The sequence below is a fragment of the Ochotona princeps genome, chromosome 1 (assembly GCF_030435755.1).
Source record: "Ochotona princeps isolate mOchPri1 chromosome 1, mOchPri1.hap1, whole genome shotgun sequence".
NCBI classification, from domain to species: Eukaryota; Metazoa; Chordata; class Mammalia; order Lagomorpha; family Ochotonidae; genus Ochotona; species Ochotona princeps.
The window spans coordinates 128,412,725-128,436,292 of NC_080832.1; the positions used below are offsets into that span (position 1 = coordinate 128,412,725).

A 23,568-nucleotide genomic window follows, 5' to 3' on the forward strand; every position below is an offset into this window, starting at 1 on the left:
AAAAAAATGGAAGAATTCATATTCTATTTTCTAATCGTGGTGTGTCTATTTGTAGGATACACTCAAGTCTGTTTATTGAATTTTATGGTCCCTTTCTTTGATGGTGCTTGCAGGTTTTCTAGGTAGAAATTATTTCATTATTATAAAACAATGTTTGATTCAAAATTTGAACAAAATTGTTTTAAATAAATTGTCTGTATACCAGTACAAGTTTATTGTTTCAGTATACTCGTACTAATAAAATAACAGTGCCAATTGCAAATGGGTCTGTCTTCTGTTGGGTTCAAAGAGGTGGTAGAGGAAACGGTGAAAGGGTTCTTAAAGGCACACACAACTCACTGCTCCATGGCTTGTCCAGTTCACGTCTCCTGTCCAAGCCACAGCAGTTTACACAACAAACGTTTGCAAGCTGTGACCAGTAGGCCCCTGGTCCCGGTGGCAGCTTCGGCATATCCTTCATAGTCTTGTTGGGACCTGGTGGGGGGTCTGGGGTAGAAAGCATTTGTGTGCTGTGGTTCCTGCTGAGAAACTATTAGCAGAGTTTTTGTTGGCGTCAGAGTGTGCACAGGTTAGGGGGTTGGGGAGGATCCAGCCAGAACTGCCTTGGGGTCACAGCACTGGGACCCTGACACACTGTGTTAGTGTGTGGTAGTACAGGCCTTAAACCAGTGGTGGGCAGGTGAGCCCCACAGCAGTCTGTAAGGGGCAGGGCGGGGGGTGGGAGGGTTGGGCACCTCAAGGTCTCCTCCTCGGGCTGGACAAACATACCAGCACGTTGTGGGCAAGTCCGGTGATGGTGTCTGAACTCTGGCTTCCCCTGAGATCTGGTAAGTGTGGGGTCTAATGGTGGTGGTACCTCAACAGGTTAAAATGCTGAACTCTAGGGGCTGTCACCATGGTGCTGTGGGCGAAGCTACCACCTGCTAGCACCCTGGATCGGCATGTAGCGTAAGCGTCCCAGCTACTTGGCTTCTGCTTCATCTCCTTGGTAATGCTTGGACCCCTGCACCCTTCTGGGGGACCTAGGTAGAATTAGATTCTTGGCTTAAGCGTGGCACAACAGCCATACTGGGCAGTAAACCAGCAGATGGAATAACTCTTTCATCCCTTTTCTGTAACTGCCTTCTCAACTAAGGTGGTTTGTTCTTAAAAAGTGCTAAGGGAAAAGTTAGATTCGTTTGTTCTGGGGGAGGGGAGGCTACGGGCCTTGCAACCATTAAGTGCAAGACCACAGCCACCCTAGGGTGAATGGCACCAAGCTCCACCCAGGCACCAGATGCAACCTCAGGGTCCTGGGGTGGTCCAGGTGAGGTGGACGCTCCAGCAGGGCCTCTGCCAGGGAAAAACGCATGGAATGGCAGCTGTCCATCCTCTCAGAGCTTTGGCTACACCACGCTGATCAGGTGCTTCTGGCCTGACAACAACCCGGCTGCCCATCTCCCTAGAACCTGGAATTATAAGGGATCTGCCTTCGCTTGTTGAAGCGGCCGGCAAGGTCGTTGCGTACAAAGCCTGCACCTGCACAAGGGATGAAGCGGCATGCCTTCCTGCAGGGAGCATGGCCCCACGGAGCTCCCCACCCCACCTGACGGTGACCGCTGGGCGCAGCGCAGGAGCCCGACCTGACCAAGAAAGGACAGTGGGGACACCAGCAGGGGCATGGAGGACACGGTCCTGAAAGAGCTTCCCTTGCTAACTGTTGGCGCACTGTCATCCGAGTCTGCCCTAAGGTTTCCGCCTGTCCTTCCCCTTAGTTTGTAGTCAAGCAGCTTGAAAAGCAAACCACCCCATGGACTCCAGCATGAAACCTCCCCCTTCTGTCCCACTAGCAGAAGGCAACTTGCACTGCGCCTGTGCAGGCGGATGGGAGGCCCTCCATAGCCCACTGTGCATTCCAGCAGTTCCTGCTGGCTCTTCGTGGAGATCACCAGGAAGGAGTTCCTCCCTAAAGCCACCACACACTTGCAAACACACTCCTCCCGTGCCTGCTTCTCTGGCCTTGCTAACAAGCACTCAACTCTCCAGCCCTCGTGCTCAGTGCATTGAAGGAGGCGGCCAGTCCTCATGGACTGTGCCCAGACAGCTGCCAAGGCCTTTGTGTGGGGCAGTGTCCAGAGCCAGTTCACTCGTCTCCGCCCACCCAGCTGTCCTGTGTGGCTCTCTTGGGTGTAGGCACCTCCACAACAAAGCTCGTACACCCATGCCCTTGAGGGCGCTGCTGCGGAAAGCTCCCGCCACCTCTAAGCAGGATACCACCTGCTAACGCCTTGGCAGATAACCTCTGGCCGAAGCAACCCACCCAACTTCAGGACCGTTCACACCTCCTTTCAAGGCAGCCGGCCTGCCAGGCAGAGACTGCAAAGGGAGGAGGGAGGGGATGGGTCCAAACAAAACTAAATGAAAACCCAGGAGAGGGATGTGACCTAGAAGTGGCACCGAGACGGTGACTCCTGGAAGGCACATGGCAAAGGTTTTGGCAGAAACAGAACAGCCTGGCACGCTGGAGATGAGGGACAAATCCTCATGCTGCACTGTTCACTCAGCCTTTCGTGGTGACCAAGAGCCAGAGGGAAGGGCTGCCAGTGGGTCCAACTCCAGCTTACTCCCCTCCTCTCATCCACTGAGAGCCAAGGGGAACGGGCATCTCACTTGCTTGCCAGGGAGGCAGAAAATGCCAAGGCCCCGTTGTGACTTGGCTCCTGCAAATGCAGGTTCCAGCATGCAATCAGGCATCAAGATAAGAGCATCATATGAAAGTGAAACCATTTTCTTTTAAAAAAGAAAAAGGGTGCAGGTGGTGACTTGAACAAGGAAGTTCTTGGCAGCTGGGCTCCCTCAGGGCCCTCCCCTGGGCCCCCAGAAGGCACAGGAGGAACCCCAAAACTGCCGGAGCAGGAGGAAGCAGCAGGTGCATGCGGGAGCTTCCCCCCGGAGCTGACGACCCTCGCTGCGGAGGTTAGCTGAACACGGTGTTGTGCTGCTGGGTCACCCGGATGAACGTTGCCCTCCGGCTGAGCTCCTTCAGTTTGGCAGCCCCCACGTAGGTGCACGTAGATCTCAGCCCCCCAAGAATGTCTAGGATCGTATTCTCCACATCCCCCTTGTAAGGCACTTCCACAGTCTTGCCCTCCGACGCCCTGCAAGGAAAGGAGGTGCCCAATGCAGCTGTTATTTCCAAGCTATCGTGCTCTTACCCCAAGACACTGGCATAGCTGGATGCCACCCTCTGACCCCAGGACCCAGTAGATGGTGCCAGCACTCAAGATGGGGACATCCCTCCTCCCAACCCTCAGTGCAAGCTGCCCTGGAGCCCAGAAGACCCACACTGCACTGCACTCTGCCCCCACAGTGGACACCTGGTTTCGCCCCTGCTGTTCTAGCTTCATCCGAACAGCAGCCTCCAATGCAGTCTCTTGGAGCCACTTCCTACATTGACAGCAAAGGCTGTGAGCATGGTCCTCTAGGCTGCGTGCCCTGTATCAGAAACTGAGTGTCCCCGAACGACACCAGCAGCAGCAGGAGATTCAACAAACACGTAGGGCTCACCGGGTTACCTGGAAACCAAACAAGCCTCCCTCCCACTGGCCTGCCTGCATCCCTGGGCCCTCAGGGCTGGCTGCATCTATTCCGCAGGACATTATGGGATCAGGGTAGAACTGGGCACTGCCTTCAGCAGAGGCTTCTGGGCCTTGGCGAGCATCTTGCATCACCAGAGAAGCCACACAAGTCCAAAAGGCCAAGAATGTGGCAGGTGACCGCCAGACAGTGACAAACCACCCCGGCTGAGCCCTGTCCCTCTCCCTCACAAGCCACGAAGGAGCCACCACCAGGTCCCCATTTGCCAAATGGAGATGCTGTCCAGGCCTGGGTTTATAGGGGCTTAGTAGAAGAAACTTAAAAAAATCTCACTCAGTCCACAACTAAAAGTTAGGCAAGTTCCATCTGGAACATTCTGGAACTTCAGTGTTTTTCAGCTGGGAAAATAACATCTTTTAATCAGAAACTCATGTGAAACTTTACAAGGGTGCTAACTCCTGTTCCCTGAACATGCAAGACTCTCCTATGTAAAACCTGGGTATTTAAACCTCCCTAGCAGCTGATGGCTTAGAACGCCAAGCTCGCGATGCCCAGGTCACGAACCACACCCAGTGTGGCTTGGTCTCAACATTCAGCGGCCAGAGAGGAGACCCTGTGCCTGCCATGACGTTTTCCACAGCCTTCCTGTTTCTAGGCTAACAGAGGATGTCATCTTTTGCTGATGCGCAAAGTGCTCATCTGTAAAATCGGAGACTTGATTAGGAAAGGAACTGAAAAGCACACATAACAAGGCCGTAAGGAACCCTTGGGTGTCACGGTGAGGACCCATTCTCAAGATGAGATCAGTGGTCCTGGAGGGGGGGGCTGTCACCTGCTAAGAGGAGGGAACTGGACAGAAACTAGAGCATAAGTGGCTTTCGGTCAAGGGTCTGTTTCCTTCCAGAAGCGAGTATGGATCCTCTAGACTCTTTAGCCTAGCCTCGCAGCCACACGGCTCCATTCTCTGCCCCCAAGGGGAGAGAGTGCATGGGCCCATATGAGGCCACAGCGGGTACCAGCTCAGCAGTAAGCTTCCTGATCACCACCTGCCTGCTGCCCAACTGTGCAGCCTCCTCCAGCAGTCTCCATGTGGGGGACCTCCTGCTGGGGTAGTCATGAATTACTTCTTATTTTCCATGAAGGCAGTGTTGTGGCACAGCGGGTTCAGCCAGGGCCTGTAGGCAGTGGTCTGAGCCCCAGCTCCTCCACTTCCAATCCAGCTCTCTTTCAAGGTTCCTGCGAAAGCAGAAGATGACCCAAGTCCTAGGCTGCCCGCACTCAGGTGGCAGACTCGACAGGGCCCCAGGCACCATTTAGGGAGTGAATCAGCAGATGGCCGATCTCTCTCCACTGTCTCAGTCCCTCTCTTTAACTCTGCCTTCCAAATAAATCTTAAAGAAAAAGATCTTCCAGCCAAGGGCTCACTTCCCACAGAGCTGCCAGTCCCAGAGCTCCATCCAAATCTCCTACAGCAGTTCAGATACAGGAGCAGCCAGCCGGATCTGAAGTGGAGCAGCTGGGACTTGAACCAGCGCCCTGATGCTGGATGCGGGCGGGGCAGGCAGCAGCCAGGCTCACTTGTGCCATAAGGCCAGCCCCATTTCTTGTTTTGAGATTGACGGGGTCCCCTACATTGCGTCCGTTCCCCAGGGGAGAGAAGCATTGGAGGGAATGAGGATGGCTGCCAGCCCACTAGAACCCGACCAGGGAACTGCGGAAGGTCACTCCCCCTCCTTCCTGCGCTGCCCACAAATGTGGGCAAGTTAGGCCAGACTTCTAGTTTCCTATCGAAGTGAAACGAGGGAGGCCCAGAGGACCTTGAATTTGGGAAATACTTTATCAGCCCTGTTGAAAACACTTAGGTCCTCAGAGAGAGAGAAGGGTGCAGGAGTTAAAGCAGGTGAAGGCCAAAGTTCAGCGTCTTGCAGGACAGGCTGGGCCCACGCTCGGTGCGTCCCAGGAACAGGGGGCTCAAGACACCCCCAACCTCACGCACCTTGATCTCGGCTCAGCCTAGACTCATCTGCAAACACGAGGCGACGTGTTGCCACCACACCTGACAGGTCTGGGGAGTCATGTAAGAAACTGGCACTATTAGACACGGGCAAGCGTACTCCCAATGAGTGAGTGGGCAGATGGGACTGAGAAATACAAGCACCCAGCAGCCAGTGCCAGCTTTTTCTCACGCACACCCTGAAGCTGCCCGCGTGCACGCCGGCCGCAGCCCCTTCAGCTCTGCGCTGCCCGCACCTGTACTCGGCCACGCCTCCCGCGTGTTTCTTCATGGCTGTTTCTGAGCTCATCCCGTAGAACAGCTTCAGTTTCTGGCCGTTTCTCTCGATCACTTCTCCCGCGCACTCAGTGTGGCCGGAAAACATCCCGCCCAGCATGACGAAGTCGGCTCCGGCTCCTGGGTACCCAGGGTGTGGACGAGAGAGAGCAAGCGGTCAGGGAAAAAGAATGCTCAGAGGGCCGTCCTGTCTCTCCTCCCTCCCACCAGCCTTCCTGGAGGCAGAGGAGAAAACGGAACCTAGGCAAGGTGGGTGGTGAAAAGTACGAGGGCTAGCACCAGTGGCATAGTGGGTGAAACCTCCACCTGTGGTGCCAGCACTCATACAGATGGCTCCATTTCTGGTCCAGCTCCATGCTTATGGGCTGGGAGAATAGCAGGGAATGACCCTCAAGTCCTTGGGCCCCCGTTACCCATGTTGGGGGCCAGGAGGCGCCTTCTAGGCTTTAGACAGGCTCAGCTCTGGCTGTTGCAGCCATGTGGGGAGTGAACTAGTGGATGGAAAATGAGTCTCTCTGTAAATCTGCCTTTCAGATCACAAATAAGTTATGAATGTAGTAACGCGTAGGATTGTGACTAACAGCAAAGTGCGATACTAAGGGCTGGGGCGTGTGGCTCCTCCTTGCCTGCGTTTCTGGCACCTTCCTCAGGAGCCTTCCCGCTGGCACAGCCCCAAGCTCAGTCCCCTGCAATCATTAGATGGGCACATGGCGATGACCAGGACGCACAGCCAAGGAAGCCGGGTTGGGCCTGAGCAGCAGCTGCCCCGTGTGAGTCACTCAGCCCCCTGTCCCTTCCTCCCAGCGTGCTGGGGTCTTACTTGGACTGTCCCACTCCAGGCACAGCACATGCATGAGCTTTCTTAGAAAACCCAAGAGGGAAGACGCATGTGTGTTTGCGGAGACCACACTCCAGAAAGGGACAAAGCACCCTTGGCTGAGAATCCTTATACACAGAGCACGGGGCCAGAAGCCCAGCGCCTGGCAGAGGTCCTGGGTGCCCTAGATATTCCTTTAGCTCCTGGGGACCCTGTCCCCTCCACTGCAAAATGGACAAGCTAGATATTCCCTGGTACCAGGCATAGGAGGACCAAGTCCCATGCCTGCAACCTTGCTGCTGCCCCGGGCGCTCCTTAGGCTGTTAAGAAGTTTCTTTTTAATATATCTTGAAAAACAGAATTCTTAAAATTACCTTCCACCTAAAAAAGGAGCTTCCCTTCTTGCCCCAGAAAAAAAAAAGGACCATCAAATGGGGTCTGGCCATGAGACAAACACAATGGGGACACAGCAGCTGGACACCCTGGCTCTCACATAGCCCTGTGGAGCCCTTGGCTAGCTCTGGCATCCCAAATGCAGTGTGCTGTGCCAAGGCCAGCAGCCCTCTGGGAACTCCCTTTTTAAGTTCAGGAAGCCCAGGTCCCCTGCAGTGGTGCAGTATCCCGCCTGGCCTGCGGAGGGCACAGCTGCCCTCTCGTGGGAGGTAGAGGAACTGCTGCAGGCTCTCCCCTTCCCAAGGCTGCTCCGTTTGTAGGGAGCCTCCAGTCTCCTGCTCTTCTGACCCCACAGCCATCTTTCCCCCAAGGTTTCCCCTCCTACTTCACCTGCAGGTGTCTCCCCTACACCCAACCTGCAGGGCTTGGCACTTCCCCAACTTGAGCAGCAGATCCTGCCTGCCCGCCTGCCTCCCTCCCTCCCTCCCTCCCCTGCAGGCAGGCCAGCCTTACCAAACGCTTTGGCGACATCTCCTGGACACGTGCAACCTCCATCCTTCAGAGGGAAGAGATAAGGAGAGGGCATGAGTGGGAGCAGGGCAGGGACTGGCACCCACCCATTCTTCTGTGGGTCATGGGTGGGCAGCACTCAGCCCAGTCACACCAGGACATGGGCACCTCTGGCCAGGAGCCAGGAGGCAGCAGGGCCCACAGAGCACAGGGGGCCTCATCCTACCCTGGATTGGCCCTTGGGGAGTGACCCTCCTCTCTACCTGGCCCGAGATAAGCCTTATGCAGAACCAGGCCTAGCTGATCTGGTGGATTACATCCCAGTCGCCTTACAACCCAGTGTTGGTTCAGGCTGCCCAGAGCACAGGTGTGGCTCTGGGGCTGTGCCCACTGCACCTGGCCCAGGACGCAGCGCTCCTTGGGTTTCCCCACACACAATACAAGATGCCCAGGCTGTTGACTGCTGTGATTTCCCAGTGTAGCCTGTGGTGAAGCTCAATGGAAAAGGCAGGTGCCGGGATCCTAGCCAGCAGCCAGGGTGGCTCCCAGGGCAGGCCAGGGAGAGCAGGAGGAGCCCTGGGGTGAGTCGTGGAGAAAGCCCACGGCTTCAGAGGGAGGTGCCTGTCCCTGGGGAGGGCCCACACTGTGGGTGCTTTGGAAAGGAACAGAACATGCAGGCTCCCTAGAGCTACCGCTGGCAGGAAGTTGCAAGCAAGCCCTCCCGAGAACAGAGAGCAGAAGCACCCCAGAGCTTCGCTGCACCATGGGGTGCCGGGGTGGCTCCCAGCTGAGAGCCTCCACAGCGAGACTAAACAGGACTCCATATTGCCAGCTCTCACGTGCCCGCTTCCTTTCTCCTCCAGGCTACAACCACACCTGGCCTGCGAGTGGAAAATGTTTTACCTCTAACCAAACTAGCTCCACACAACAGGGATTGAAACCAATAGCTTCAAATAGATCCAACTCACGCTCTCATGAAAACGGGTCCCCGCCCATCCGATTTCCAGAAAATCCACACACTTTCCTGGGGACAACAGTGTGGCCCAGCAGGTTAAGCTGCGGCCTGTGGAGTGCCGGTGCTAGCCCCACCTGCTCCACTGCCAGGCCAGCTCCTTGCTAAGTGTGAGACCAGGCTCCTCGCTTTGGCCTGGGCCAGTTGTAGCTCTTGTGGCCATTAGGAGTTGGAAGCAGCAGATGAAGATGTGTCATTCTGAATGTTTAGGAAAACCAAACACTTTGCTCATTTACTTGTGAGTAGTTCCTGCCCGTCCTAAGAATTCCACATGGCTGAAGGAATGAGACACATTCAGTCCCCGGGCCAGCCCTTCCCTTCCCAGGCTGCACCAAGATGTCTACTGCAGGGACAGAACTGGGCGTCCAGCACCTTCCATTTGCATGCTGTTTGCGCACGCCCTTACGTGGGGACAGCAAGGACGGAACAAGCCACACTGCACATCCGACCCAGTGTGACCCTGCTACATAGGATGTCGTCATATTGAGCAGCCTGCTCCTCCCCCAACAGTCACAGGAAACTTCCAAAAGCAGTTCCGGACGCTCAGGCAGGAGAGAGCTAGCAGCACACTCCGGCAACCTAAGACACAAACTTTTACCTGCACACAGAGCTTGTCTTGGCAAAATAGTAACTGGCCACAGGGCAGGTATTGTGGGCAGGGGCTTGAACCGCCATTTACACCACTTTATATTTAAGCACAAAAGGTATGTGGGACGTGAGTGCAAGTTCGATTAAAAACCTGATTAAAAACACTTGAGAGGAGAACATGAAAGAGAGAAAAGGAATTTGAGTACCTATACTAGGGCAGGAGAAGTCATTTTTCCATTTACACATCGTTAAGAACCTGAAGCTGATAATTTTATAGGTGGGGGGAAAGTGAGATTTGAAAAGATGGAGTGACTTGCCTGAGGTCACACAACGATCAGAAGAGGCGTTAGGTCTAGCAGTGAATACCCCACTCCTCACCTTCTGAGTGCCTGGGTTTGGGTCCCAGCTCCGGCTCCTGACCACAACCTCCTGCTAATGCTGAGCTGGGGAGGCAGTAGAGGGCTCAACCAATCGGATCCCTTCTACCCCGCCCCCTGAAACCCAGACATGCCTGGCTCCTGGCTTCAGCCCTGCCCACCCTGGCCATTGCAAACATCTGAGTCAGGAGAAGACCATCTTCTTTCTGGCTCTTTCTCCCTGCTTCTCTAACTCTCAAAAAAAAAAGACAACCTTTTAAATACAGAACAATATTAGAATCAATGGTTACCCAGTATCACTTTTCTTCTTAATGTTTCTTTGCATTTCTAGCTTTGCCTAGGTTACACCTATCTTGTCGGCAAAATTTTTCAAGCCTCATAACAACAAAGTTGTATTATTTGATCAATGTTTAAATCTATAATTGTGTCATAAGGAAACAAGTCTCTGGTCACTCCTTAAGGCTCACCTTGGTACAGGGTTCCTGAGTGGTTCCCCCCGCTGAGGCCCAGGTGAGCACACACAGCTCAGAGCCAGTCTTTTAGGCGTATGCACCTGCTGCTCGCATACGCGCATGCTCCTGAGCCTCAATGGCACAAAGCACTGAATCGACAACGCCAGTGTCAAGCAAGACAGCGGGGAGGAAAGTCGCAGGATCCGAAACACCAACAGGCTCAAGACAACCAGCACGTGGGAACAACCTGGTCGTGAAGCCCCATCAGACAAGTGCACCTGGCCACTCTGAGCCTGAAGACACTGGGCTGGCCAGACAGACCAAACTGACCAAGAGTCCACTTCCTACCTATGTCCATGAACCTGAACTCGTAACCCCCTCTAGGCAATCCCTCACCAACAACACAACAACCCCGGCACACACAGGTGGGATCTGAAGGGCTACCATCCTACACCATGGGCATCCCAGGCCCGTGTGCCCAACCGGCATCCCAGAGAACTTTTTCTTCAGGCTCCAGCAGAGGAAGCCTGGCTGAATGAACGTGGCCCGATCACCAAGTTCCCCAGCTGCCATGAATGCTGCTCTCTGGTGCATCACACTGTCAGAGTGGCTAAATTCAGCCTCAGGTCAGGTGCACTGGGTGGGGATGGGAGCCCCAGCCCACTTCCTCATCCAGGTCACAGGCTGAGTATGGGGTACCTGGGGGACCCACTGCCCACACTTGGAGAGTCAAGCCCAGACAGACGCAATGGCACAGCCCTGATCACCCCGCCGTCCGGGGGCCCCAGAGTCATCCCACCCCATGTCATCCTGGGGCCCCTTTCCAGACACTTACAGAGATGATGTGGCCCTTGAGGCCGTGTGCAGAGTCCGCACACTCGATCACTGCGCTCAGCTGCGGGTAGCCCACCCCCGTCTTGGTGCGGGTGGTGCACACGGAACCTGTGCAGAGGAAGAGATCCCGGGAACGGATGGTCAGTCAGGCAGGAACAGAATGCAACATGGAATGGGCACCATCACTTTTGCACAGCTGCATGCTGGGGACCCTGGGAGAGCATTCCTAGGTAAGGGAGCCAGCAGAAGTGCCTAGCAGCCACTGGACCCGGCTACACGATGCCCCTGCCAGAGCCCTCATGGCCGTCATCAGCTGAGGACCCAGGGGCCGCCCTGTCACCTCCCCTAACCTCTACCCCTCCAGGCACACTCTCCTGGAAGGGGCCCCACTCAGAACCTTGCAGTTTCTGGACCTGTGGCTTGAGCAAATCCCCTCCCCGCTAAGCCTTGCCTGTGAGCTGCAATTACAAGACACAAGTCCCACAGGGTGGGGCCAAGAGCAAACGGCGCCCCCGCCGTGTTCCTCCCGAACTTGCTGTCCTCATCTGGCCGCTCCTCCCTCAGGATCATGAAGTCCTCCCTGCCAGTCCATCAGGCAAGACCAGGGGAGAGCCGCAGGACAGGGCATCTGCCCATTCCCCTCCCAGCCCCAATCCTGGCTGCCATCTCCCAGTCAGATCTGGACTGAGCCTCGCCAGGCACTTACTCTGGCCTCTTTGCCACACATTATAGTCAGGGCGGCTGGACCAATCTCCACCTGCGACCCGCCTCTGCCTGCTGCTAAGCGCTGACACTCTGCAGTCTCTCTCCCCAACTCAGGGACTCCTGGTACACGATGTTCTTGGTCTCCAAAGCACCTCCCTCTGGACCCATCCTCCCAACCCAGGCCAGCCTTTCCCATCTTTCAGGTTTCCTGTCGAATGTCACCGCCCTGGGGAAGTGGTTCTTCACAGCACTTATTTCGAGAGCAGGCAGTAAGTCATTAATTGTGTAAGGATGCCGACTGTCTGATTGCCGGACAGCGACCGCATCCATCACCGCTGAGCACTGAGCCCAGGACGTAGCAACGGCACTAGAAATAACCACCGGAAGCAAGCACGCACTCCAGAAAGAACAAGTCATCCCCATGCCTGTCTTCACTGCTTGGCCGCAGGTTCAGCGCTATCTCACATCCTCCAGGGAGCAACGCCACGGCCAGCATAAGGGAAGCTGTGACCCTCCCCTCCTTCCTGCTAGCCCTGCATGACACCTGCTTCCCCTGTGGGTCTGAAGGGACAAGATCAGACAAAGAAGGAAGCCTGCCCTCCTCAGGCTTGGCTGTAGCAGAGAAACCCGAGAAGGGCAGCCTACATAGCCCTCCTGGCCTGCCCCCAGCTGCTGAGCAGAACCCGCCCACATTCACACACACACACACACACGCACACATGCACACAGACTGAGAGCCAGCAAGCTTTGTCCCACACACACTCCCTCTCGCCCAGGGTCTGGCAGTACTGGGCAAAGCAGGAAGCAGGTTTACAAGCTCAGGTGCAGAATGGGTGGTTTTTTCCTCCTCTCCCACTCCGCTGCTGGATCCAGGGCACAGTCACCTGGGGGCCCGAGCCGCTCTGGGCCTGTGACCCTGCCCAGGCAAGGGACCTGCAGAGGTTCGGCCCCTTACCCTTCTTGGAGACAACCAAGGGCAAGGTTTCCAGTAAGCCGTGGGAATGGTCCCTACTAACACTCGGCTGAAAGAAGAAACTGGCAAGAGTTTTCACCTCATTTCAGACATTTTGCCAATTCCTAAGAGTTGCTCTGTAGGGCCCGGCGCAGTGGCCTAGCGGCTAGAGTGCTTGCCTTGAATGCCCCGGGATCCCATATGGGCACCGGTTCTAATCCCGGCAGCTCCACTTCCCATCCAGCTCCCTGCTTGTGGCCTGGGAAAGCAGGCGAGGACGGCCCAAAGCTTTGGGACCCTGCACCCGCGTGGGAGACCCGGAAGAGGTTCCTGGTTCCCGGCATCGGATCGAGCGCACTGGCCTGTTGCAGCTCACTTGGGGAGTGAATCATCGGATGGAGGATCTTCCTCTCTGTCTCTCCTCCTCTCTCTGTATCTGGCTTTGTAATAAAATAGATAAATCTTTAAAAAAAAAAAAAGAGTTGCTCTGTAGTGGTTCTTTTTTCCTTCTTCTTTTTTTTAATGGCTACAGGTATATAACACCCAGTGTTTAAATGGTCTGTGGTCAGGTTAGGTGGTTCCCAGGCATCTGGCTCAAACAAGGCCCTTCATAGTCACATCCACTCTGCTCAGGCAGCTGGCCAGGGATCCACGGTGACCTTAGAGGGAAAGAACACCCAGAGCAGGGGGAAGGGGTCGGAGGACTTGTTTTCTGCCAGGTGCCATTCCAAGTTATTAACATCATGCATAGGCAATACAACATTATCAACTGAACCTCCCTGTGGCCAGACCAAATGATCCTGCAGGCCAGCCATTCCCCGATCCATCTAGAGTGCCAGAGGATGTACTCAGAGGCCTGGCATGTGGCTGGAGGCTCAAGTCTGCATCGAGACAGGCACCCAGAGGAGGGTGCATTCACCCCTTCCCCTCCACACACACTCTCACACAGCTCCCCGGGCAGCACACCAGCACAGGACCCTCAAGGGGGCAGGCTGCTGACAGCTGAAGTCACGAATTCCTATCCCCCTCACCCATTCAGGAAAACCATGTCTCCATCTCCTGGCTTCAGCCCCAGCATTGCGGGCATTTGAGAAGCAACCAAGCAGACAGCAACACTCTGTCTCATAAACAACTGTTTTACAAAGGCTTACCAATATGCATGAGCAATGTGTGTATTTCTCACATGTCTCTGCCTCTCCAGCGGAGTCTTGTGGCCTACCACCAAGGTCTCCTGTGCCACCACTAGCCAGGGGAGCTCTCGCTAAGACAGGACTGAGGGCGTCAGCATCCTTTCTCGGGACTTCTCAAGAAGGAAAGCCTCTGTGAACACCTGTTACACTTCCTCTTAATGTTTCTTCCTAATTCTCTCACCCTGCATAGCTCGGTCTCCGAGGCTGAGGACCGTGTCCAGCCAGTGCAGTGGCATCTCAGACCCCAAGCGGACTCTCTGTTCCTACATCCCCTTACGTTGCTTTGTGGCTGGTTTGCCTCATTTTTAGAAGACTATCTTCTTGGGTAGATGGGCGATTAAAAAAAAAAGATCTTGCCTGTTTTTTGAGTCCCCACTGAAAATGTTTATTTCCTTCTCTGTAAATTGCAGAGTTTTGCTAATCATAGGCACAGAAGAAGTTAAAGCATGGCAGTCATCACCACTCCACCCCATCTCCTCAGTACGAAATGGCATCCCTTGATCTGAGGACAGAGAGGCCACATATGCCTCCTCCATCTACAACACCAACGGGCAGTTCATGAGGACACAGGTAAACCCTGTGGCTCACCTGGATCGAGGTAGCTGAGGGTGGCCACTGGCTGGGCAGAAGGACACTCCAGGCCTGCACAATTAAGTGGCCATGAATGCAGTCCCACGAACCCGAGTCATGTATGTGGCTATGAATGACCCACCTGTATTCACCCCTCATCTTCAAGGGACATCAAGGTCATATGCATTCTCTTCTAGCACATGAAGATTACTAAATGAGGCTCTCACAGTCGAGCCACGTCCAAACTCCTCACGGGGGTCTAGGGCAGGGAAGGAGCCACCTGCGACACCTAAATCCCACATGGACACCGGTTTGAGTCCCATTACCACACTTCTACCAATGTGCCAGAAAAGCAAGGGAAGACGACCCAAGTACTTGTGCCTTTGCCACGCATGCAGGGCACCCAGATGGAGTTTTAGGCTCCTGGTTCTGGTCTGGCTTCGCTCTGGCCATTTCTTTGCAGTTACCTGAGGAGTGAACCAACAGCTGGAAGATCTCAAACTTCACTTTCCAAATTGACTGACCCTTTAAAATGAAAATGAAGGTCCCATGGTGGGACATCGGGGCAGTTCTGTGACACTTCCCTCGGGGATCCATCAGCGATGCTCCTGGCAGCGAAGTGCTCGACCCACAGCCGAGTCCCTCCTGCAATCCCATCCAGCCATCCGAGGCCCCCCTGGGCTCTCAGCGCATCTTACCTGGTCCAACTCCCACTTTGATGATGTCGGCCCCAGAGAGAATAAGCTCTTCCACCATCTCTCCGGTCACCACGTTCCCTGCCTGAGACAAAAGACAGGGTGGAATTCATGGCCAAACAACTCCCGCAGGCCACCGGGTACCCAAGCAATGCTGAGGATGGGAAGGGAGTAGAAGCACTGAGCCTAACCCCTGCGTCTCTTCTGCAAGTTGGAAATGGCTGTCTTGCTCCCTTCTTGGCTGACAAGAACACAGAACTTGACCCTTTCAAACTACTTTTGGGGAAGACTCCTACGTGAGCCAATCAAATGAGAAGACACAGAACAATTGCATTGTGAAAACATAAGCGATGTGAGAGTGTACGGTTCCAGGCTTTCTGAACCGCTCAGCAAAGCACAAACATCAAATAAGAAATGAAACACACACACTTCTACCACTATCTCTAGGGTTGAGCATAAAATAATACTTCAGTTTGTGAAAGCCACAGAAAGCCCCTTTGGGACACCAGGGACCCAGTGTAGAAAATGCAGAATGGATCGTCTCAACAGTTGAGGAAATGCCTGGATGTCCAGCCCAGATATAGGAGGAGGAAGACGGGCACTTGTGCCACCTACAGATGACACTGTGGCCCTAAAAATAATCACATAAGCCAGGAAGTAGCCACACGTATCAGCATCTGGGTTGGAAGTTCTTTCAACACAGGAGTCTGGGAGTGCAAAATGAGTCCTTTTTATAACAACTCGCTGCCCTATGGATTGTTCAGCTGGTAGAGAAGGTATCAAGCAAAATGCCCTGCCGGCTTTTTACAGCTGTGCAAAGTGTTTTTGTTCTGTTTTGCATTTTTTTTTTTTTTTGTGCAAAATGCATCCTACATATCCTGCTCATCCTCTTTTTTTTTGCACTAAAGCCCAAGTGTCTTTTTGCCAAATTGAATCTTGGGAAGTTAAGTGACAAAGGATGCTGGGAAGAGGCAACCGGATAGGCTCAAAGTTACTGTAATACACAGACAGCGGCTGACACTGGGAAACAACAGACTAGAAAGAGGACTAGAGGTCAACTCAATGAGTTCAAGTTGGGGCTGGCACTGAGACAGAGTTACAGCTTGTGTCCCACAGAGGTGCCAGAGTGCTCCACTTCTGATTGAGCTCCCTGCTAACGGCCTGGGAAAGCAGAAGATGAGACCGGTCTTTGGGATCCTGCCACGCACCTCTGAGACCCCAGGGGAACTCCTTCCTTCTGCCTGGCCCAACCCTGGCCACTGCAGACAACTGGGGCTGAAACAGCAGAAAGCAGATCTCTCTTCATCTCCTCTGACTTTTTTCAAAGGAAATAAAAAAAAAAATCCCTAAATTCAGGGGAAAAAAAAAAAAAACCCTCAAATCTTATAAAGAATGTGGCATTGATAGAAATGTATAGAACTGGCCACATACAATTACAACAATGTAAAAAATGTGAACCTATGCAGTCAACAAGCAATCAAGTGCAGAAAAAGATTTGCAATTAACCAAGGGTCACTCAGCCCTTAAGAAAAATGCTAGAAGCTCACAGAGGAAATGCAAGTGGCTGAGAAAGTGCTCAATGGCAATGACCCTCAAAAGAAATCCAGGGGCCCGCCCAGTGGCGTGGCCTGGCAGCTAAAGTCCTTACCTTGAACGTGCCGGGATCCTACATGGAGTCCGGTTCTAATCCTGGCAGCTCCACTTCCCATCCAGCTCTCTGCTTGTGGCCTGGGAAGGCTGTCGAGGACGGCCCAAAGCCTTGGAACCCTGCACCCATGTGGGAGTCCTGGAACAGGCTTCTAGCTCCTGACTTTGGGTCGGTTAAGCTCTGGGTGTTGCAGTCACTTGGGGAGTGAATCATCAGATGGAAAATCTTTCTGTCTCTCCTCCTCCTCTGTACATCTGACTTTGCAAGAAAAATAAAATATATCTTGAAAAAAATTCAGATGCCAATGGGGTGCTGCTTTGCCCTTTCACACACCACTGTTAGTTGTAAAACGTAATACACACCATCCTAGAGGAAGTCTGGCTTCCGTTCAAGATTTTTAGAAAGCAATTCATCCATATCTAATAAATGCAAAAAGCTCCTTTGATTGTACAATCCTAAGTTTCTCTACCAAGGAAATAACCATGAGGACAGAATGAATTATGTATAATACTGCAAAAACTACAGAGCCAGTCTTCAAACAAGTTATGGCCTATTTCTGAGATGTTTCTTAATAGTTTAATGACATGGTAAAAGCTGGTATGCCTTTGGTTCAATGCCGGGAGAAGTATATGCATATAATAAAACACACACACCAAAAGGCTAGCAAACTGTGTCTAGGTAAAAGCAATACGATTTGTTCCTTCACATGTTTCTGGATGTTACAGCAGTTCACTATGTCCGTGTGATGGGTGTGGGGGACACAAAGGTGTGAAAAGTATTGCAGGCAGGGCCGGGGGGATGTCTCTACAACCACCTGAATGCAGCTCCACCTTCCTTTGCATGGACACGGGACTACCCTGCGGAACAATTCTAATCCATTCAGGCATTGCTTGCTACTGTGGAGTTGGTTTTTTTTTTACTCTATGTGGGCTTGGAGGTTAAAGTCAATAACAACCTCTTGCAAAAGGGTCTTCTATTACCGTCTTGGCTGTCCCCATTGACCTTATGCTAATCAAGGGACCTGTATTTAGGACTTCATTCTTTCCTTGATCTTTAGGTTCTCCTTTCTTTGTGATATAAAATTGAGTTGTAGAATAAGAATTGTAGCAGGAACTTCTAGACTTTTTAGGTGAAACAAATGGCAGAATTACCCTTGGAAACACCCACTTGACCATGAAGAGTGAGCCAGAGTTTGATTGTCTCTGTATAAATAAAGCGGATAGCTTTCCTGTATTGTCCACTATGATCACGAAATTATAGTGGTCCACTTTTTTCTTTTTCTCTTTGCACCTCATCCACGCACCCTTCTTGAGTTGTGAACTCAGCTGGAGCTGGACTCCGGCAGTTCAGAATTAAATGTGAAGGTCGGGCCCGGCGCCATGGCCTAGCAGCTGAAGTCCTCGCCTTGAACGCCCCGGGATCCCATATGGGCGTCGGTTCTAATCCCGGCAGCTCCACTTCCCATCCAGCTCCCTGCTTGTGGCCTGGGAAAGCAGTTGAGGACGGCCCAATGCTTTGGGACCCTGCACCCATGTGGGAGACCCGGAAGAGGTTCCTGGTTCCCGGCATCGGATTGGTGGGCACCAGCCCGTTGCGGCTCACTTGGGGAGTGTAACATCGGATGGAAGATCTTCCTCTCTGTCTCTCCTCCTCTCTGTATATCTGACTTTGCAATAAAAATAAATAAATCTTTAAAAAAAAATAAATGTGAAGGTTTTCTGCTTTGTTTTGCTTCTTTCTGTAGCACAAGAAACACCATCAACTCTGTTCCTGGGGAACAAGTGACTGGAACCTGGGAAATAAGACCAAACATTACCTTCTCTCATGCTGGCCAACTTGCTCAAAGTCAGACAGCTTGGGGAAACTACTCAAGCCTTCCACACAAGTTCATTTCACTATGGGTACTTTTCCCCCAACCTGGAACCTTGTATTTTCAAGAACCCACTCAAGACACATTCATTCATCAGCTCACATGGATGTACCAGATGCAGCCACGTGACAGCAAAGCAGGTGGTCATCCCTTGAGTTCCCACGGGACTCTCCATCACTCTCGTCCACCTGGGTGGCTCATGGCTGCGTGCTCCAAATGTGTTGTCTGCTGCAGTGTGGAAAAGACCCAGACTGAGGAGACCAGGCCTCAAGCATGGGGCACAGCCCTAGAACACTGATAACTGGCCAGGCCTGGGGAAGTTTCCACTGGCAGGAACAAAAAGCACCCATTTGAGAATGTTGGGAACCAAGAAAGACAAAACTCGCGAAAAGAGAGAGAGAGAGAGAGAGAGAGAGAGAGAGACACCTGATCAGAAAGAAGGACGAGGTGAGAACATGCAGGCTTCTGTGAAGCCAGGATACCTAAGGCTGAGGGGCCCCCGCTGGGGGCATGCCTGGTGGAGCAGGAGCTGTGAAAGCAGCGATTAAGTAAGACGCCTGCTTTATCTGACCCAGAGCACCTCTCTTGGGGAGCGGATGCAGGCGTCAGCAGCAGCAGCGACAGCTGGCAGTCACTTGCTGGGCAGCTGGGTCACACAGCACACTAGATAGAAACCCTTGTCTGGGACCCTGAGACAGGCAGGGGGAGATTGTTACTCAGTGACCCCTCTCCAGGAAGTCCTGCACCCCCACATACAGCCACCAGGTGCCCGTTTCAGATGTAACACCTGCTCCTCGACGGGTAGGTAAGGTAAGAACAGCTGCCTTCACTTGTGATCCACCTCCCTGTGAATGCAATTGGGCAGATACTTGGGTTCCTGCTACTCAGGGGCGAAGCCAGGAAGGAGTTTCTGGTTGCCAGCTTTCCTCTGGCCTAGCTCTGGCTATGGCAGCCTTCTGGGGAGGGAGGCAGCAGATCTTTGATTTTTCCTTTCTGGAACTGATTTACAAACACATTAATATTTTTTTAAAAGAAGTGTTTATGGTCTTGAATGTTAGGTCCTCCTCTGATGGCATCAGGAGCTGGAGGGTCATGAACCCTCAGGGTCGGAGCCCTCAGGGACAGGGTTGGTGGCCTTGTGGAAGCAGGCATTACGAGAGGACACAGTGGATACAGTGACACATGAGCCAGGAAGTAGCCAGACACTCAAGCAGCCTTCAGCTTGGACTTCCCAGCCTTTTGAACCGTGAGAAAGATATTTCTGATTTTTATCAGTTACTCAGTTTATGGGACTAAGGCAGAAGTCCACTAGGCAAAAGCAAAAAGCAAACTGGCCCCCAATCCTTCAGCTTCCCATCAGTCCTCCACCTCTACGATGAAATGGACCAAGAAAAATCTGCGGCCAAATGCTAGACTCATCCTTCCGAGGCGTGACAAGGAAGTCACTGCCACTCCGAGTCTCAGCTGGTCCTGCCATATAATGGGCCCACCAGGACTCAGCATGGCCATCTCCAGGCTGGTTCTGGGCCTAGCTCCTGGTTCTCAGGAGGTGCTCAGTAGCCACCAAGCCCCCTGGCTAAGTCACATGGTTAACTGGGCTCTCCTTTCTAATTTTCAGTTCTCAGTCACCGTAGAGGGATATACACACACTGTAAGACCTGCTGCTTTATCTACCTTTAGGTACACTGAGAGTAGCACGAAGAGTGAAGGAACTTCAAAACAGTCAAGGGAAATGGAATGGAAGGTTAATTTGCATGCAAAAAAAATTTAAGTCCATGCAGACAAGGACTCTTTCAAAAAGTTAATGGGAACATTATGGGGAGGTGGGGGGAAGCTATGCCTGAATCTCAGTTTTTTCATCAAAATGAATTTATCCTTTAAGTCTACTTTTTGAGGCAGCATCGTAATTTGCTCTGCTGTGTAGCCATCACCACTACATGTCTCTATCTTTGTCAACATCTCAAACTCGAGTTCCATCCCCACTCAACAGTGATTCCTCTGGTCACTTCTTACTGGCCACTTCTGGGATCCTTTGCCAAAGTTCTTTTCCAGAGAGGGCCAGAGGGCAGGGGTCCATGGCAGGTAGCAGGCTGTTCATCAGCCCCACCAGGAGGTGTGATGGAACATCAGTCATAGGGTCTTCCTCTCTCTACTCACCATGGATACAGGTTCCCGACAAGGTTGTTCTACCTTGAGAGCACAGGAAACCGCAGTTGTGGCAAGCAAATAACACCTGACCCTGGAGGCGCTGTGTAGCTTTCAGCCACGGGTCCAGAAAGAATGAAAACAGAAAAGGCAGGGAACGTGGCCAGAGAGGATGAGTCGGTGCTAAGGCATCCCCCGTCCTTCAGGGGAGCAGGTTCCACTGGCCCAGCTGCCCACTGGTGGCTCTAGGCTTGCCAGGAAATGTGCAAGGCACTGCCCATGCACCTTCCTGAGGCTCACAACCTTGTCTGGCCGCAACAGCCCAAGCGACGGGGCCACCCGTCAGGGGATCACCCGGGCTGCACCTGCAGCTGCTAGGGGCTCGGCCAAGAGCAGCTGCCATGCTACTGCTCCCGGGAAGGAGACCCGGCCTGCCATCTCATCTACACAGATTGGGTGTCACGAACCTAACTCCTCCAGACCAGGTCAGACAGAGCCACCAGCACAAAGGCACCTTCTCCTGCACTGACAGGTTGAAGCTGGCCTGGAGGCAGTGTACTCTGATGCTCAGATCACAGCTTCCCCATCCCCCGGAGGGGAGGAGGGCAGCACCTACTTCCAACCACCAGGCCCACCTCTCACCACCCTCAGGAAGTTCCCGTAAGGCAGTGGGTGCCTCTAGGTCCACTCAAAGAACTGCTGTGAAACAAGAAGGGCCTGGTCTACCTCCTTCTGAGTGCCTGGGTCATTCCCAAGATGACACTCTCTTTGTCTGAACGCCACCACGCAACTAGCCCTCTTCCACAGCCAGCAGCCACAGACAGCAATGATGTTCTCCAGGATTTCCTGCAAGGCTCACAGCAGGTGGACAGCAGGAAAGCAGGCAGTTAGAACAGGATGCAGGGTACCCAGAGCCCCGGCTCCCAACACGAGACCAGGAACTTCCAGCTCCTGCCCAGTGCCCCTTGCAAGTGTCGCTTCGAACCACTGTGTTGGGAGACTCAGGAACACCCAGCACTCCAGTTTTCAGGCCCGAAAAACTGGGGCAATGTGAACATGTCCTCGCAACACTACCAAAAGTGTCAAACAAGTTAGGTATTTTTGCACATACCAATGAATGGTCCTGTAGGTTTCCAATGGTTCCAGGTTCCCGGCTTCAGATCGGCGCAGCACCGGCCGTTGCGGCTCACTTGGGGAGTAAATGATCGGATGGAGGATCTTCCTCTCTGTCTCTCCTCCTCTCTGTATATCTGGGCCTGGCGGCATCGCCTAGCGGCTAAAGTCCTCGCCTTAAATGCCCCGGGATCCCATATGGGTGCTGGTTCTAATCCCGGCAGCTCCACTTCCCATCCAGCTCCCTGCTTGTGGCCTGGGAAAGCAGGCGAGGATGGCCCAAAGCTTTGGGACCCTGCACCCACATGGGAGACCCGGAAGAGGTTCCTGGTTCCTGGCATCGGATCGGTGCGCACCGGCCCGTTGCGGCTCACTTGGGGAGTGAAACATCGGATGGAAGATCTTCCTCTCTGTCTCTCCTCCTCTCTGGATATCTGGCTTCCAATAATAATAAATCTTTAAAAAAAAAATCAAGGAAAGCATTTACAGAGCAGTGTGACTGAGGAACTCTGGGAATGGGGCAGTTCCAGACAGGTGACATACAGCGACACAGGGATCTGCACAAGATGACACAAGTGGACACAAGACACACCGAGCACCACCACGGCACTAGGCAGTCAAGCCCGACCAAACGAAGCCATGTCATTCAGGAATGCCTGAGCGCGTGGCAAGAACAGACATCTGCCAAGAGGGAGGAGCCTCCCAACATCACGCTGGGGGCTCTGTCAGACACAGGAGGAGGGGTCTCCCGAGCGCCGGGATGTTAAAAGGATGCCTATTCTACGATTATCCAAAAAAAAAAAAAAAAAAAAAAAAAAAAGAGAAAAACCCTCCCACTTGGATATCTTTCAAATGTGGCATATTTCATCGTCTGTACAACAAACTACTAAGAAAAAATAGAACCACTACCTCACCTTCGCGGTTAAGTTCCCCTGTGACACGGCCATCACTCGTGAGCCCGGTGGCACTAATGAGAACAGCTCATCCCTCCTTAACTCCTGCCACCTCCAGGGCCAGTGAGACATGGCGACCTGGGTGCAGCCAGTCTCCACCTCCTGTTTTCAGGAAAAGACACACAAGGGATTCCTCTTCTACCCGGCAAGGATCTGTAAAGCTCTTGTGTCTGTCCCAGGCTGAGTTTTGGAGAATGGATGGTCATTTTTGGTCTCGACAGCCAGAGCGCCCTAGCTCCCAAACACTAGGGGATGGAGCCGGACGAAGACAGAAGGCAAGAACATGACCCAGGCCACCCACATGGGTGGCAGGGACCCAATGGCTTGACTGTCCCAAAAATGAGCAAGAAACTAGAGTGAGAATGCAGGCTTTGCTCTGTCCAACACACAACCTGAACATCTTAACCCCTAGGACAAAGGCTCAGCTTCCCTGGGGAGCTGGGCTGCATCCCACGCGCTGCTCCCGGGCTCCAGGCTCCCAGCACAGCCATGAGGCTCTCTGTTCTGAGTCCAGCTTTCTGCCCGCTCCCATGTGTCCCCAAGAGTGAGGGCTCACGGAGGGGCTGGAGCCAGCTGGGGCCCCAAGACGGACACCCAGCAATGCTGGGTCAGGGTGGAGTCCTCTCATCGTGTACACCAGGCCAAACTTTCCCAGCACCACCATCTGCGAGGGTATCAGTTCTGTTGCAAGAAATGGGGTGGCGGGGCGGGGATGGGAGAGAGAACTCCTTCACAACATTCTACAGTTTTCAAAACACAGTGAGGCTGACAGCATGCTCACGGGGGCTAAAACCAATCTGTTGCTTCCTGCCCGATCCTCACACTGGTAACAGCCGGTTGACCTTGGAACAATTCTTAATCCTTCCCTCCCATTTGGA

At 53.2% G+C, this 23,568-nt stretch overlaps 1 protein-coding gene across 1 annotated transcript in view; it reads right to left on the reverse strand.

The window, feature by feature from the left end:
• Positions 1-2,751: 2,751 nt before the first annotated feature.
• GMPR (guanosine monophosphate reductase) overlaps positions 2,752-23,568 on the reverse strand; it is a 34,453-nt gene continuing 13,636 nt past the window's right edge. The window contains exons 5-9 of the mRNA XM_004593103.3: positions 14,965-15,046; positions 10,851-10,957; positions 7,590-7,632; positions 5,827-5,986; positions 2,752-3,137 (exon numbers count right to left, since the gene is read on the reverse strand). Coding sequence (XP_004593160.1) covers positions 2,957-3,137; positions 5,827-5,986; positions 7,590-7,632; positions 10,851-10,957; positions 14,965-15,046 — 573 coding nt within the window. The 3' untranslated portion in view covers positions 2,752-2,956. The remainder of the gene's footprint in view (positions 3,138-5,826; positions 5,987-7,589; positions 7,633-10,850; positions 10,958-14,964; positions 15,047-23,568) is intronic.